Raw genomic sequence first — 18,479 nt, 5'->3', positions numbered from 1 at the left:
ATTGGTAGGAAACCCTGGTGGCCTAGTGGTTAGGTGCTACGGCTGCTAACCAAGAGGCCAGCAGTTCAAATCCGCCAGGCACTCCTTGGAAACTCTATGGGGCAGTTCTACTCTGTCCTATAAGGTAGCTGTGAGTCGGAATCAACTCGACAGTAGTGGGTTTAGGGATTGGTAAATAAGCAGAAGTAAGCTTGTGCTTACCTTACTTACTGGGTAATTTGCCCCTGGCCAGGCACTGTATCAGCGACACTTACCTCGGGTAATATTAGCCATATATTCCACATAAGGGAACTGGTCTCTCGGTTGCCAAAGGAGATTACTGGTCAAAGTTCGCTTTGCTGGTTAGTTGTCAAGACAGGATTCCAATCTAGCTTTGCCTCACTCTAAATCTTGATCTCTCTGTTCCATGAGATGCCCCCTTTTTATGAGGAAAGATGTGGAATAACACATTCGTTCTTACAATTTGATTGAGGAAACTGAAATTTTCTTGCTCTCAGTGTTAAACATATAAACAATCATTGAAAGTTATTCACAAAAAATGTTTATAATTGCACTATCCATAATACAAACTGGGAACCAGTTAAGAAAACAATGAAATATGGATATAATGAAATGCCATATTGTTATTACAATAAGTAAGTAAACTATAATTAAATCTATTTAAAAATCTATATGAAATCTTTTCTGATTAAACAATACTGTGTACACTTTGATTTACAAGGTGTGAATATTTGTACCCTTTCATTCATTTATTTAACCAGCCTTATAAAGCCAGGCATGTTTATGGTGGAACTATTATTTTTTGGTGGTTTTTGTTATTTCTCAAGTTATTTATATTTAACATTTGCTGTATTATTGATTCAAAAACACATTTTCTTAAATCCCAGGATCATAGTTGGAAGGGTCCTTAGAGATCATTTCATTTTACAGACTAAGAAATGGCGGCAGTATCAATGGTAAAACATCAATGTCCAAAGCCAATGGGAAGAAATGGGTTTCTGCCCTCAAGAAAAGGTTTAAACAGAAGAAAACATTCTTTGATGGTTACGAGGGTGGGAAGGTGGGAGAGGGGAATTCACTAGATAGTAGTCAAGAATCATCTTAGGTGAAGGGAAGGACAACACACAATACAGGGGAAGTCAGCACAACTGGACTAAACCAAAAGCGAAGATGTTTCCTAAACACAAACAAACACTCTGAGGGACAGAGTAGTTGGGGCTGGGGTCTGGGGACCATGGTTTGGGGGGACATCTAGGTCAATTGGCATAACAAAGTTTGTTAAGAAAATGTTCTGCATCCCACTTTGGTGAGTGGTGTCTGGGGTCTTAACAGCTTTTGAATGGCCATCTAAGATGCATCAATTGGTTCCAACCCACTTGGTGCAAAGCAGATTGAAGAACACCAAAGACACAAGGAAAATACTACCCCAAGTGACACAAGGGCCACATAAACCGAGACTCCATCAACCTGAGACCAGAAGAACTAGGTGGTGCCCAGCTACCACAATGACCACCCTGACAGGGAACACAACAGAGAGTCCCTGATGGAGCAGGAGAAAAGCATGGAGCAGAACTCGAATTCACATAAAAAGAACAGTCTTAATGGTCTGACTGAGACTGGAGGAACCTCAGAAGACATGGCCCCCAGACTCTCCATTAACCCAGAACTACAACCATTCTCAAAGCCACCTCTTCAGACAAAGATTAGACTGGACTATAAAACATAAAATAATACTAGTGAAGAGTGTGCTTCTCAGTTCAAGTAGATACACAAGACCTGCTCCTGTCCAGAGGCAGGATGAGAAGGCAGAAAGGGATAGGAGCTGGTTGAATGGACACGGGAAACATGGGGTGGAAATGTGCTGTCACATTATAGGGGTTGCAACTAAGGTCACATAACCATATGTTATAAATTTTTGTATGAGAAATTAACTTGAGCTGTAAACTTTAGGTAAGCACAATAAACAAAAGGGGTGGGGGGAGTCCTGTACCCTCCAGTCTGAAAAGAGACCAAGTTCTATTTGGGCAACATTAAATCTTTTAATCATTTAACCAAGAAATTTTATGCCTAGATGAATATAGCCAAATGCATTAATTCATTCAAGTATATTAAAAATAAATAAATAAATAAATATATATATATATTTTATTAAGCAAGAACAAATCTGTCTTGGAAGAAGTACAGCCAGAATGCTCCTTAGGAGCGAGGATGGCAAGACTTCATCTTACTTATTTTGGACATATTATCAGGAGGGACCAGTCCCTGGAGAAGGACACCATGTTTGGTGTCATGGATTGAATTGTGTCCCCTAAAAAATTCATGTTAACTTGGCCAGGCCGTGATTCCCAGTATTGCGCAGTTGTCCTCCATTTTGTGATCTGATACAATTATGGGCTGTAAGTGTTAGCCTCCGTGCTTCTGGTTGAGGACTAAGCTGTGCCTGACCCAAGCCATGGTGTTTTCAATCGCCTCGTATGCATGCAAAAGCTGGACAATGAAAAAGGAAGATGGAGGAAGAACCGATGCCTTTGAATTAATGGTGTTGGCAAAGAATATTGAATATACCACGGACTGCCAGAAGAACTAACAAATCTGTCTTGGAAGAAGTACGACCAGAATGCTCCTTAGAAGCAAGGATGGCGAGACTTTGTCTCATGTACTTTGGACGTGTTATCAGGAGGGACCAGTCTCTGGAGAAGGATATCATGCTTGGTAGACGGTCAGCAAAAAATGAGAAGACCCTCAATAAGATGAATTGACATAGTGGCTGCAACAATGGGCTCAAAAATAGCAATGATTGTGAGGATGGCACAGGACCAGGTAGTGTCTTGTTCTGTTGTTCGTAGAGTTGCTAGGAGTCAGAACTGACTTGCCGAGACCTAACAACAGCAGCAACCATCTTCCCAGTACATAAGGTACTTTGGGAAACACAAATGAATATAGAGTTTTCTCTCATCAGGTCCTGTTTCATTTATCTGGGGCCCCACAAATTAACTAGACCTCTTCTTCTTAAGAAATTGCCCCTGCTTTTGTAGATTAGTGACAAAGAACGTCTCCTAATTCAATAGAAAAAGATGAAGTAGTCAGAAGATTAAATTTGAACAAACGGGGCAACATGTGAATTTAGTTCCAGAAAGCTACCAGTATTGGTTAAAATTACCAGGCTTTGGTGGAAGCACACCTGGGGAGCTTCCAACCCTGAAGCTGTCATAACTTTGGAAAGAATGTGTTCTCCACAGGAAAGGAAAGGAAAATACAGGATGAATACTTCTCTTCTATACAAAGGGACCATGATCTGGGAAAGATATCAAGAGTCCGTTTGTTGAGTCTCTGGTGTCAAATAAATCATGAATTTTTTGTTGTCGCTTGACGTAGAGTTGTGAGCAGATGTGTCTACATTTTTGTAAGGTCCTTGGAGATCCGCATCGGTCTTTACTTTCTTATAAGGCCCTACCATGCTTTTAGTGAATACTGTTTAACGTTAAAAAGTCAAAGTTTGTTTTTTCAGCTCCTGGATATTTCTCTTCAATTTAGATTTATGCTCACTTCACTTTGAGTAGTTAAGGTGTTTTCAAACTATATTGGCTAATACCAGCTGCCCTTGAGTCCGTTCCAACTCATGGCGACCCCGTGTGTGTCAGAGTGGAACTGTGCCCCACAGGGTTTTCAGTGGCTAATTTTTTGAAGTAGATTGCCAGGCCTTTCTTCTGAGATACTGGCTAATACAACTTTGAAAACACTCCTAGAAAATACTAAATCCTCAATCATTAAATCCTCTGGGTTTAGGATATATTGTATAAGTCCAAGATTAAATGTTGAAAATAATTTAAATTAGATCAGTTCTGATTTAAAAAAATCACATATAAATCTGACTTTTGTAAATTAAGGTATTTAAAATGTATATGGTAGTAAATCTTTACAAATGTGTTCCAAGCAGGGGACGCGTGCGTGTGCGCACACACAAACACAGTTCAAGTGTAGAGACGGAAATGGGAAAATTTGTCTCCCTCATCTTCCATTCCCCATCCGACCCAATAACCCTTATGAACTCTGCACTATTATAGACCATGAAGCCAGAAGGGAACAACCAGCATAAAAATGTGAAGGCAGTCTTTAATAAAAGAGGATCGATAGATAGGAAGGCAGGTAGGTGGGTGGGTGGATGGGTAGGTAGGTATAGGTAGGTCAAAAAAAAAAAAAACCATTGCTGTCAAGTCAATTCTGATTCATAGGGACCCTATAGGACAGAGTAGAACTGCCCCATAGAGTTTTCAAGGAGTGGCTGGTGGATCTGAACTGCTGACCTTTTGGTTAGCGGATGTAGCTCTTTACCACCACGCCACCAGGATTTCTGGTCAGTCTGTCGGTCGGTTGGTCGGTCGGTCGGTCGGTCGGTCGGTCGGTCACTTACATTTTAATGTATTTATTCTCCAAGGTGCATGTATGAGAAGGAAGAGCAAGCGGGCCTGGGAGGATGAGAGGGAGGTTGTCATTCAGTCTTCAATAGATAAATCTAAATGTGGAGTGTTTCACTAAGTCCCAGTGAAAAAACACAGATTTAAAAAACAAAAAGCAGTAGTTGTGTGTGTGAAGAGTGCATGCAAGAGGAAGCACCAGATGCCACAGGAATGCACACCTGGGGAGGTCTGACAAGGACTTCCTGGCGAAAGTGAGTCCTGGGCGGAAGTCAGCCGGGGGAGGGGGAGGACACAGTGTGCTGGGCAACAGAAGCAGCAAGGCTTAGGGCCCCCAGGTCCCTGGCAATGACAGCAGCAACTATAAAGAGCCTGGCACATCTGACCCTCTCTCAGGAGCCACACCAGCGAATTCAGCCATACTAACAAAATATTGGAGATGACTCCACAGAGAAGGGAGAGGAACAGGGAGGGTCTCCCACATAGGGATGCTGGACTTTATCCCTAGTGGAAATCCACAGAGTGCTAAGCAGGGGAGTGACATGGTCAGATCTGCATGTTCAAACACCACCTTAGCTTCAGGGGAGATTGGAGGGATACACGCCTGAGTGTGGTTTTCACAACTTTTGAGATGAGAGATAGTAGTAGCTGGGGCAGGGGTAGTGACAGGTGAAGTGGAAAAAGGATAAATTGAAGGCTCTCTAGAAGGCTGGGAAACCCTGGTGGTGTAGTGGTTAAGAGCTATGGCTGCTAACCAAAAGGTCAGCAGTTCAAATCCACCAGGTGCTCCTTGGAAACCACATGGGGCAGTTCTACTCTGTCCTATAGAGTTGCTATGGGTCAGAATCAGCTTGAGGGCAACAGGTTTGGTTTGGTTTTATTCTGGAAGGCTGAATTGACTTGGTGATGAATTGGATGTGGGGAGGGAGGGAGGAACCAAGGCTGACTCTCAGGTTTCTGGCTGAACATGGTGGTGTCCTATAGGGAGGCGGAGTTTGTGAGGAAATATTAACCTTATAAGAATAAGCTGAGTTTAAGACACCTAAGATCCACATTCCTTCTTTCTTTCATTCCAGTCACAGCCAAAGAGACAAAACCCTCTATTTCTCTATCTTATATCATAGAAAGATAGGGCTGGAAGGAAGTAAAAATCCAGTCCCCTTCATTCTACACATGAGGAAACTGAGACGCCGGGAGTTCAGGGGTCTTCTCCAAAGACGCACAGGAGCAGCGTAGCCCGTGCTCAGGGCTCCTCCCGGCACCCTCTGCAGCAGCCCCCTTCTTGGTGTAATCGTTTTCCTAACCATCGCATTAACCAGTTTTCCTAAGAAGAAGCCCAGCCTCCTGGAGGAGCTCATTCAAACATGAGGGATGTTTGGCCTTCTTATTAATTGAGGGCTCTGAGTGCAAAAGTCAGATATTCAGGAAGGTTAAAAAAAAATCAGAAGCAGTTGAAAAGTGTAAAAGCTGTTAAAGTTGGTCTCTGGTCATAGGACTCTCCTGTTAGATCATTTCAGCTTCCATAATGATTACTTAAAAAAAGATAATAACATAAAACATTAAACCCAGAAATCTAACCCACTGCGGTCAAGTCAATTCCTACTCATAGCAACCCTATAGGGCAGAGTAGAACTGCCCCATAAGGTTTCCAAGGAGCAGGTTGTGGATTCGAACTACCAACCTTTTGGTTAGCAGCCGAGCTCTTAACCACTATGCCATAAGGGCTCCACATAAAACATTAAGAGTTGGTTATTATTCCCAATAAAAATTTTTAAATATCCATCTCTACTGTTTCAATTATTTGTCCTATAACATTTAACTCTTTTAACCAACGTTTATAGGGTCTGCAATAATTTTTTTTTTTTTAGTTAGGTGAAGAAAAAAAAGCCTAGGGCTTTTTGTCGCTGAATTTCCATTTTTAGAATCTACTAGGGTGAAATGAGAGATGTTAGAAACTGTGATATTTAATGAGGAAACAACACCAAACCCTTGACCCAATGCAAATAAAAAACACTGACCTGAGGCGGGAGTCCTTAAAGGTGTCAAGATACGCAGGATAGCTCCATCCAATTTGATTTCCTTTACATCGAAGCTCCAAAGTTTGCCCAGCCGTCAGACTCAGGGTGGCAGCAGGCTTCTGGAAGCGACCTTTCTCCATCACTTGCATCATTATAGACTGCGTCTTTGGCGCTGCATCAGGTGGGTCCCTGTCCTTTATCTTAGGAAGTTTGGGTTTCACCTTTTTGTTGGAAGGCTTGATTTTGTTCTCTCCTGGCTCCTTCGGACGCTTGTTCTTAGGAGGCTCTTGGCTGGTAACTAGTACAGATGTGAGAAGACAGCAATGAGCTATGGCGGTGGCACACCCAGAACACGTGACACCTGGAGCAGGTAATGTTTAATACCCACTTCTCTGTATGTCAGAATTATTCTCAGTAATTATCATGTGATACCCAGTATTCTCTTGATCGAGTCTTGGTTTTAAAACAATCATCAAAAAGAAACATTCTATTTCAGCTTCAAAGATATTATTCAAATTCAACAAAATCTTTCACATATGAACTAAAATTAACACTCACCAAGGAGAAATATTATTCTACTAAGTTCACGCTCTACCTCAGAAGCCCCAAGCGGCCACATAGAATGACAGACTTGAAGTCACTCGAGCTGTGTTTCTTGTCTTTGCAGTCTCTTTGCTATCACTGTTCATTCTGCCCCTGTTGTTTAAAAGCAGGAGCACGCACCACCACATGGGTTAGATTCACAGCTGTGCTGGAAGCCCCGCCAAGGATTCCGAACGGTCGTGGACTCTCTAACTGAATGCACGTCGTGGAGGCTGCTCGTGTCAGGGGCTGACGACATCCGTGTAGAACACGTTTATTGAGGATAAGTACTGTGGTTGTTGTTAGGTGCCGTCCAGTCAGTGTCCACTCAGAGGAACCCCATGTGACAGGGCAGAACTGCTCCATAGGGTTTTCTCGGCTGTAATCTTTAAGGGAGCAGGTCACCAGGTCCTTCTCCAGCGGAGCCGCTGGGTGGGTAAGTACACACGGGCTTACTTGTGTTTACTAACTAATCTGTAGTGAACAAGTGAAATTGTATACTACAGATTAGTAACTGTGCACAAGTAAGCCTGTGCCCACCTTGCTTATTGGGTTATCCAGCCCTGATTGCAGCAATGGTTTAGAGCTGAGCCAACAAAATATTTTTGCAGAGGACCATTTTATCACCAACATTGTTGAGAATTGTTGGCAAATGGTAATAATAAAAAGCTAGCTTTTTTAGTCAATTTTATTATTGTTTTTAACTTTTCTATACACAATGCAGACGCCTGGTGGTGCGTGGTTAAGAACTCAGCTGCTAACCAGAAGGTTAACAGTTCCAATCCATCAGCTGCTCCCTGGAAACCCTATGGGACAGTTCTACTCTGTCCTATAGGGTCGCTATGAGTCAGAATCAACTCGACGGCAACTTTTTTTTTTTTTTTTAATAGACAGTGCACCCTTATGCCCTTGGGATCCAGAAATTTTAACTGTCCACCGAGGACCCCACAGCCATGCCATTGCTTCCACACAGCAAGGGTGAGAAGACAATGCAGTGTGTTTGCCCATCTGGATAAGCTCAAAGGCTGCCTCAGAGTGGAATTACAAAATGTCCAGACTTCATGGACCCTTAGAGATCACTTAGGTAAGCCTCTCATTTTGTAGACTAAATTAAATAATAATAATAATAAAGGAAGTCCTGGAAAGTTAAATCGATATTACACAAAGCCACTCTGCCAATGCAGGTTCCCTGCCCCCATCCCCCATGCTCACTTCCCTCTCTGTAGACAAACGTCCTGCATGTATTTTGAGCAAATAAAGACACAAACCTTGGCCAGTTGAGGGAATCAACCTGGCATTCATGGACAATAGGGAAATGTGACAAATCAGGGAAATAACCAGAACTTCACTGGTTTTGCCTCAGCTCTGTAGTGATGAACTTGGCTTTCTTTGGGCGTTGCCTTTGCTCTTTGAAATAGGAGTCCCTCAGCTTCCGCTCTTGGTTCAGCCTGCCCCTGACTCTGGAACCAATCTCAGTCTTAGGAATTCTACCCAGTAGCGCAGTGCCAGCGTCCATTCCTGGGCACACTGCTTCCTCCCGGCTCGCGTGCCTTGCCCCGAGCCCTGCTCTCTTTTCCAGAACCTCAGCTCCAGCTGTGGCCTCTCATCTTCTCCTAGGCCTGAGTCCCTTCTTATTTCCCTTCCTTCCTCTACCCTAGTTTTCCTAGGTCACACACAGGCCTTGCTGAGCATTCTCAGTCCTGCCAGGGAGTACTGTTCTTGATTCCTAGTGTCCAAGGCTGTTGTTAGTTGCCATTGAGTAGATTCCGACTCATAGCGACCCCATGTGACAGAGTAGAACTGCCCCATAGGGTTTCCTAGGCTGTAATCTTCACTGGAGCAGATCCCCAGGTCTTCCTCCCATGCAGCCGCTGGGTGGTTTCGAACGACCAACCTTTTATTTAGCAGCAGAGGCCCCAGTGCCTACTGTTGGGCCTGTAGTTTGCTAAGACTTGGCTGACACTGCACGTTGAGTTTATTTCCCTGTGGTTCTAAGCATAGGTACGGCTCGGCCATGGGGCTCATGCACACATTCCCCACCCTCCCAGAGCGGGGAGCATTGTACCTATTGGGAACATGCCAGAACCCACAAACGTACACTCATCCAGCAACTTCAGTTGTGAAGCAGAAGCCTTAGTTTTGCACTAGGGTAAACATCATGTTTTTTTTTCTTAACGTGGAAAATAAAAGCCTACCCTACGGATGTCCACGTAACCTCTGCCCTATAAATATTTCAGTTGCACTATACCTATGAGATGAATGGGCCTCCGGATCGTCACCGTGTCTACCTGGGTGCTTTTCATCCCTGACTAAGCCTTCTTTATCACATAACAGGGACCCGAGGTAACAGACATGCCAACGACCATCTACAAACGCTGTGGAATTTAGGCAACTAGTGCAGTTTCTCCGGCAGCATTAGAGCATCTAAGTGCAGATATTATTCATTCAAATATTGCTCTTATTCCCCAAAATTAACTTGACCTTTTGACCAAACAGACCCTCCCGTTGATCCAGCTGTATAGCTGTCCAGTCTCCTGACCATGGACTCGGTCCTGATGGCTGTGGTTGTTAGGTGCCATCAAGTCAATCCCAACACAGAGCAACCCCATGTGACAGCAGAACTGTAACCTTTACAGGAGCAGCCCACCAGAGCCGCTGGGTGGGTTTGAACTGCCAAGCTTTCGGTTAGCAGCCAAGTGCTTAACCATTGCCTGCCAGTGCTCCTTGGTTTGATGGTTAAGGCACTCACTTAAAGCAGCCATCCTGGTGGCCCCACAGACACCCAGATAGTCCTGAATTTGAGTGACTCCCAAATCCTTTGTCTGGCTTTGAAAGAATATAACTCTTTTGTCTAGGTGTGCAAGTTTATTATCTTCCAAAGGCCTAAATAATATGAGAAAATATATTGTAGATATATAAAAGTGAATGCTTATTACCACTGCACTTTTGGACTATTGCATAGTATATTTTATTTGCATTTAAAATGCAATTTTAGAGAAATGGGTGGTAAAATTCACAAACCACTAAATGCCAGCTTCAGGTCCTGGTTCTCTGCTTGCCTGCTGTGTGACCTTGGAAAAGTTACTTACGCTCTCTCTGCCTTGGTTTCCTCATCTGTAACTTGAGGATGATATAGTAATAATAACTATCTCATGGTTGTTCTCGGGATTCAATGAGTCAACATATTGTAAATGCTGAGGACCATGTCTGACCCATAGTAAATGCTATGTAAGCGCTACTTGCTACTTCGTGGTTGTCATTATCTCATGTGATCTCCATGTGATGGAGGAAAAGCAGTTATTATTCTTTCTAATTAAACAAACAAACAAAAACAGTTGCTGTTGGGTTGACTCCAACCCACGATGACCCCACACATGGCAGATTAGACTACGCTCCATAGGGTTTCCAGTGGCTGATTTCTTGGAAGTACATCACCAGGCTCTTCTCCTGAGGTGCTTCTGGGCAGACTCAAACTTCCAGCCTTTCAGTTAGCAGTCAAGCACGTTAAGTGTTTGCACCACCCAGGGACTCCCTTTCTAATTCATAGGTGAAAAAATTGGGATTGCAGATGCCAAATACTTCAGCCAAGGTCACCAAGAAGGCAGTGAAAAACCAGGCCCTTTGACTCTAAGCCTAGAGCTCTTCCTGGTTCATCCCACTGCCTCTCAGTTCACCTAGAGATCAGCATATTGTTGCAGCTTCATTTCATTTGCACAAATTATTACACCCAGAGCAGCATCGTCTAAGTGGATTCTTTGTTTTCTGTGTCCCAGCCTTTCTTTGATAGGGAGTTCCAAGTCAAACAGAACTTGATGCCAGGGAGGAGAGCAAACCTTCCTGGAAGTGCTGGAGATCCTTTTCCAAGGCATACATTAGAATGCCCAAATGAGGAGACGCTGCCTGAAAACAATCTCCAGACTGAATGGAAGAACAAATGTTACAAAGCAAGAAGTAAGAGGACAAAGGATTGTAATCCGCATGGATTGAGGCTATAGACCGTCAAACCTGAGTCAGTAAAGGAGGTCACCTGACCACTAACCTCTCTAATTGTATAGAATTGTGTTGGAGAACATAAATTCATTAGACTTATCATTGATTACTGGTTACATAAGGGCTATATGCTTAACACAGTCATTAACAGCAGAGAGCTGTAGCTATTTGCTTCTTTTCTCCCTGATGAGCAGTTAGGGGGAAAGGGCTGTCCTGGGGGTAGCACCAAAATTACCATACTATACAAATGCACAAACAACAGAAGACAAATTAGAACTGGAACCTCCTAAAAATTAAATACTTGTGCTCATCAAAAGACTTTATCAAGGCAAAGGAACATATTCTCGGGGGACTTCTAGGTCAACTGGCATAACAAAGTTCATAAAGACAATGCTCTACATCCTACTTTGGAGAGTAGTGTCTGGGGTCTTTAAAAGCTTATGAGCGACCATCTATGGGTCTTTTTCCATCCAGAGCATAGGAAAATGAAGAAAACCAAAGACTCAAGGAAACAATTAGTCCAAAGGACTAATGGACCACAGGAACCACAGCCTCCATTAGCCTGAGACCAGAAGAACTAGATGGTGCCCAGCTACCACTACCAACTGCCCTGACAGGGATCACAATAGAAGGTCCTGGTTACAGTGAGTAAAAATGTAGGACAAAATACAAATTCATAAAAAGACCAGATTTACTGGTCCAAGAGAGACTGGAGGAACCCTCAGGACTATGGCCCTTGGACACCCTTTTAACTTAGAACTGAAGACATTCCTGGAGATCACCTTTTAGCCAAATTATAAACAGGCCTATAAAATGAATAATAACATCCGTGAGGAAAGTGCTCCCTAGAACAATCATCTATATAAGCCCAAAAGGGCACCATTTGCCCAAAAGCAAAGATGAGAAGGCAGGAAGAGGCAGGAAAACCAGACAAATGGAAAAGGGGAACTTGGGGTGGTAAAGGGGAGAATGCTAACACATTACCGGGACTGCAACCAACGCCACAGAACAATTTGTGTACAAACTATTGAATGGGAAACTAATTTGCTATGTGAACTTTCACCTAAAGCACAATAAAATAAATAAATAAAATCAAGTGAATTAAAACATTAAAAAAAAGACTTTATCAAAAGAGTAAAAAGAGACCCTACAGACTGGGAAAAAATCTTTGAGAATGACATATTTGATAAGGGTCTAATTTCTAAAATATATAGAAAACTTCAACAACTCAACAACAAAAAGACAAATAATCCAATTAAAAAATGTGCAAAGGACATGAGCAGACACTTCACCAGAGAGGACATGCAAGTGATCAATAAACACATGAAAAGATGCTGATGATCATTAGCCATTGGAGAGATGCAAATCTGAACTACCACGAGATACCATTTCCCCCTGCAGAAATGCCACTGATTAAAAACAACAAATGCTGGTGAGATCTGGGGAGACAGAAGCCCTACCCACTGCTGGTGGGATTGTAAAATGGTACAACCACTATGGTATGGTGCTTCCTCAAAAATCTAGAAATAGAGATACCTTGTGATTCAGCAACCCCATTCCCAGGTAGGTACCTTAGAGATCTAATAGCAGTGACATGAACAGACACGCACACTTATGTTCATTGCAGCACTGTTCACAACAGCAAAAAGATGGAAACCACCTAAATGTCCATCAACAGATGAACGGATAAACAAAATATGGTACATACACACAATGGAATACTATGCAACCATAAAGAATAATGATGAGTTGTTGAAACATAACGTGGGTGAATCAGGTGGACATTATGCTGAGTGAAATAAGTCAATCACAAAAGAACAAATACTGTATGATCGCACTTTTGTAAAAGAGACCAATACTCATGGGTGGTTACCAGGGATGGGGGGGAGGGGGAAGCACTATCGAGATAGTAGACACTGTTATTTTTGGTGGTCGGAAAGGTAACATCAAATGTGAGTGAAGTGCACACAGCCTGATCAAGGTAAACGATGTCACTAAGAAGCGCACCAGGAGAAAGTATGTCTTTGGTAAAGGATATGACATAATAATTTTGCAACAACACCAACAACAACCAAAAACTATGTGTTGTTACACAAATATGTACATAGGCACTAAGTATATGAGTGTGAATATGTGGGTACATATGTTTGCACAGATGGAAGTATCTGTAGGCATATGTACATACAGGTATGTATGTGCATACCTGTATGTTCATATATATAATAAACCACATAGGGGAAACAGGTATGGAGACTTCTGAGACATAACCAAACACCTCACAAGATTGGTTTTCTGGGTTTAAAGACTTAAGACCATAGTCTCATGGGACAACTCAGGTACTTGGCATAATATAGTTCATAAAGTGTAGGTTCTATAACCCAGTGTAGTAGATAGTGTCTGGGGTCTTCCAAGTTTGCAAGCAGCCATCTAAAATACAACTATTGGTCTCTACTTATATTGGTCAAAAGAGAAAGAAGGAAACCAAAGATTCAGAGAAGAAAGTAGTCTACAAGACCAACGGTCGACAGAAACCATGGCCTCATCTACCCTGAGACCAGATGAACAAGATGTTGCCCAGCTACCACTACTGACTATTCTGATGAGGGCCACAATGGATGGATCCCTACAGAATGAGAGAGAACTGTGGAACAGAATTCAAATTCTTAAACAGTCCAGACTTACCGGACCAGTTAAGTCTAGAGGACTCCCCAAGACTATCGCCCTGAGACACGCTTTAAACCTTAAACCAAAATTATCCCTTGAAGTTGCATTTTAGTTAAATAACAGATGGGCTTATAAAATAAAGTATCACCCGTGAGTTATGAGCTTCTTTAAGAAAAATCATCTATAGGTGACCAAATGGTCAAAAATTAAAGTAAAGATGAGCAGGGAAGAGGGCAGGGAAACTGGAAATGGTACAACCAGAATGGAACGAATGAGAATAATGACACATTGTGGCAGATGTAACCAATATCACTAATAATTTGTGTAGAAACTGTTAAATGGGAACCTAATTTGCTGTGTAATCTTTCACCCTAAACACAATAAAATGCTAATTTAAAAAATCACCACACTATAAATTTCCCGAGTCACCATATTTGTAGCTCAGGGGTTTCCCATTAGTTACATAAACTGAGAGACAGGCCCCACTCTCATTTTCCATTCGTCATGAAATACAGCAATGATAGGAGTTGAAAATACTCCTCCTTTCAAGAACCCAACTCCCAAAAACCCTCCAACCGCAGCAGATCGTTTTCTTACACAAGCTGTCCCTGAAAATTTGATACTTCTATTCCAGGACATGTGATACATTTTTCAAAACATCAGTTAGGGTGCCCATCATGGTTTAAGACTCTTCTTGAAACACGGTATTCCTTTGGCTCCCAGGATATCGTGCTGTCTTGGTTTTCCTCCTGTGTCACTGACTACATCCTTCTCAGTCTCTCCGGCACACGTCTTCCTCAGCTTCCCTTCCTGCCTGATCTGAGCCCAAGGCTCAGTCCTTCCAGCTCCTGTCTGACTACACTCGTTCTCTAAGCAGCCTCACATTGCTCCCTAGTCTCGAGCAGTGTTTACATGCTGAAAGCTGCCCCTGTTTCCAGTCCTGATCTTGCCTCTTAAACAGCAAATCTAAATATTCTATTGCTTACTCAGCGTCTCTACTTGGAAGATCAATGGGCATCTCAAATGTAGAACCTCCTAACTGAACTCTGGATGCTGCTTCAGCCCTGCCCCGTCCCAGTGTTCTCTTTATCGGTAAACGCACCCTGTTCTCCTGGTCGCTCAGGTTGGAAACCTTGGAGTCAGCCATTCTTGTTCTGTTTCTCTCCCCTTTGTCACATTCAGCCTAGCCGCAGATCATCTTGGCTTTGCCTTCCAAATAGATCCTGGCCACAGTCTCTTCTGACCCCACAATCACTGCTTTCCCCTGGGCCAAGGCACTTTTCCCCCATGCTGCTAAAATAGTCTCCTGAGCAGGCTCCCTGCTTCCGCTCTGACAGCCCTATCTTTGAAAGTGTAAATCACGGGCATTCCCTGCTCCGAATACTCTAGTGACTTTCACTTAATTAAGAATAAAATCCGAAGTCTTGCCCGTGCCCTACAAGGCTTTCACATGATCTATCATCCGGTCCTGGGGCTCCTGGGTGGTGCAGAAGTTTAACGCATTCAGGTGCTGACTGAAAGGTTGGAGGTGTGTGTTTCCCCAGAGGTGCTTCAGGAGAAAGGCTTTGTGACCTATTATTCTGAAAAATCAGCCCTTGAAACTCCTATGGAGCAGAGTCCCACTCTGCCACACATGGGGTCACCCTAAGTCAGAACCAATTCAACGACAGCTGGTTTTATCAGTTGTCCTAGTTTCTCTTCTGACCTCGTCTACTGTCTCTCCCCTCACATTTTTCCAGCCACAGTGGCCACCAGCACAAGCCCACCTCGAACCTGGTGTGCTCCTGAGCCCTTGACCCGAAATGTTCTTCTTTGAGCTATCTGCAGCGTTTGCTTCCTCGCTTCAGGTAGCCTCTGACTATCCCATCCAAACCCTCGCTCTGCTCTGCACCCCATCTCTCCTCTTGCCCTCATTCTGGATTCTACGTGTTAGTTCTTGAAATTATATCCTCACTTGTTTATTTACTGCCCATCCTCTCCACTGGATTATGAGTGCCTAAATATAGATCCTAAATGAGTCCAAACACTCATTTTTTCATTCCTAAGAAATAAGAGGAAACCCTGGTGGCGTAGTGGTTAAGAGCTACGGTTGCTAACCAAAAGGTCAGTGGTTCAAATCCACCTGGTGCTCCTTGGAAATGCTATGGGGCAGTTCTACTCTGTCCTGTAGGGTCACTATGAGTCAGAGTCAACTCGACGGCAATAGGGTTTTAAGCAATAAGAAATTTTATACATACATGTGTATATATATGTTGTTTTATCATAAGGATTTCTGAACTAATTTTTATTCTTTTTTCCAAGGAATAAATTGAAACACAAACATGACACAAGGTTCTGTTAGACTATCATTAGTAGGGTGTTGGCTGCCTTATCCTCTTAGCGATCTGGCTGTATTGCCCGCGTATCATAACGATTCTCTGTAGTCCTCCCAACAGCAGACCCGTTTCACAGGATCCCAAATAAACCGTGTTAGACTGAAGATCAAATCAGCGTAGCTCAGGGCCTGGTGTAGTTCAACGAAATAGCAGTGACACACCAGTCCTTATGCCTCACTGTTTGCTTCTGACCTGAAGTAAAAACACGTAACTAATCAAAAGTTGGCAAGTGCTGTGGTTTTGTGCTTTTTAACGGGAAAATAGCGGCACCGTATCAATAAACACAATGACACATACTCCATACCAAGGCCCCAAATCGGGTGCTGTGAGCAATGTCTAATTCCAAGTGGGGTCTTGGACTATTTATTAGCTGTTTTCCTACCCCACTTTCATGCTACAGGAGTCATACGAGCGCTTCTAACTTCTGTTCTTCATTAGAAGAAATAACATCACTTCTAGGCATCTCAAGCACATTGGAGCTAAGCAAGGCCAGCGTCCCTGGGCAAGGGCAGCCATGCACTGCCTGTACGCGCTTGCAGGAAGCCTTTACCTGTCAGAAGCTTCTCTCCCAGCTGTGGTCACAAAAACTGAAAGCAGCGGGAAAGGTGGAGTCAGGGGCCTGGTGCCCGCCGTTGGTGCCCTGAGACGGCCCTGCAGATGGCATATTCCAACTGCCCAGCAGAGACTGGAAGGGCCTCCTGTTTGACCCACTGTCATTGATCCAGTCGTGGCCCAAGACAGCCACATGGATAACTCAAAACAGAAAGAGCCTTCATATTAGGTTTAGAGAAGCCATTATGTAATTCAATGAAGCCAGTTTACTTTTCTAATGACGTGGTGAATATTTCACCCATTAATATTCTGTTGTTAGGTACCATCAGGTGGATCCTGACTCACAGGGACCCCATGTGACACAGTAGAGCTGCCCCATAGGGTTTCTAGACTGTAGTCTTTACAGGAACGGATCACCAGGTCCTTCTGAGAAGCCCCTGGATGGGTTCAAACTGCCAATATTTTTGGTTATCAGCTGAGTGCTTAACCATTGTGCCACCAGTGTTCACATATATATATGTATATATACACATATACACTTTAAAAAACATAACCACAATGCTATTACCCCCACTTAAAATTTACCAGTTAGTTCTCATAAATAATATTTAGTATGGGTTCAGATTTCTCGGACTCATAAACGTTTGTTTGTGTGCATGCGTTTTATTTAAACAGGTGTTCAGACAGATGCTCGCAATCGTTCACACAGTTTGCGCACACACGGGCTGGGAGAGAGAGAGCCAGGAGGCAGAGGCTGAACCCTCTCTGCCTTCTAACATACGGGGTCGCCATAAACTGGAACCGACTCAAAAGCAACGGGATTGGTTTTTGTGCGGTTTTTGTCTGAGTCTCTGAGACAGGCATCTTGCGTGAACTGTATAACCAGCTGAATGGGCGATTTGAAATGATTTTGTATGGCCATCTCCTGCCCTATTCAAAAAACAATACCAAACGCTGCATTTCCGTGGAGCCCTGGTGGCACGGTGCTTAAGAGCTCAGGCTGCTGACCAAAAGGTGGACAGCTCGAGTCCGTGGGCCGCTCCTCGGAAGCCCTGTGGGGCAGTTCTGCTCTGTCCTGTAGCGCTGCTTGGAGTTGAAGTCAGCTCAGCGGCAACAGGTTAATGCCCTTTCGGCAATCACATACAAGGACCTGCCAGGAGTATTTAATATTGCACTTTACAAATTTGTGCCAGCTTCTCTCTGGGCAAAAAGGAATTGCTACCCTCCCTCCTTCCCCCAGCAGAAACGCTGCCTGCACTTTATTAAGCAAGGCTCCAAGCTCACGGATTCTCTGCTCAACTTCACGCCCTGCAACCACGTTGGACTTGCAAAACAGAATGTGGTATTTTTTGGCAAATGCTTGTAGCTTCACAGGAAAGAAAGGAACTGGTCAGGCTTGAGGAGCAGATAGACTGTCAGCCAGGTTGAGCTGACTCCAGGGTGAGGTTGCATAACAGCAAAAGCTGCTTTTCAACCAAAACTAAGCAAAACCTGGGTCTGCAGCCGAGGAATTTGAGTGGAGGTTTCAGGACACCAGGATGCACCCAGACAAAGAATGTACTGTACTCATAACACCAGTTGAATAAATAATCATTCGTACAAAACAAGTAAATGATAACATATGTGTGTGTAGCCTATATGCCATATATGCGTGGTGCCGCCGTGGTTAAGGGCTCGGCTGCTAACCAGAAGGTCAGCAGTTGGAATCCACCAGGCGCTCCTTGGAAACCCTATGGGGCAGCTCTACTCTGTCCTGTAGGGTCTCTAGGAGTCTGAATGGACCAGACCGCAACAGGTTATGTATATACACATAGTATCTTCTGGGGCTTTGTGTCTGTCTGTATGTGACTAAGGTGGGCCCGGGGCTGGGAAACATTCACAAA

General features: G+C 43.6%; 1 protein-coding gene across 1 annotated transcript in view; it reads right to left on the bottom strand.

Moving 5' to 3' along the window:
- PDGFRL (platelet derived growth factor receptor like) overlaps nucleotides 1–18,479 on the bottom strand; it is a 47,195-nt gene that overhangs the window by 27,566 nt on the left and 1,150 nt on the right. Inside the window, exon 2 of the mRNA XM_049866530.1 lies at nucleotides 6,434–6,731. Within this exon, the coding sequence (XP_049722487.1) occupies nucleotides 6,434–6,731 (298 nt within the window). The remainder of the gene's footprint in view (nucleotides 1–6,433; nucleotides 6,732–18,479) is intronic.

Source organism: Elephas maximus, chromosome 22, assembly GCF_024166365.1.
Source record: "Elephas maximus indicus isolate mEleMax1 chromosome 22, mEleMax1 primary haplotype, whole genome shotgun sequence".
Taxonomy (NCBI): Eukaryota; Metazoa; Chordata; class Mammalia; order Proboscidea; family Elephantidae; genus Elephas; species Elephas maximus.
This window is presented reverse-complemented; position numbering and strand designations above follow the sequence as displayed.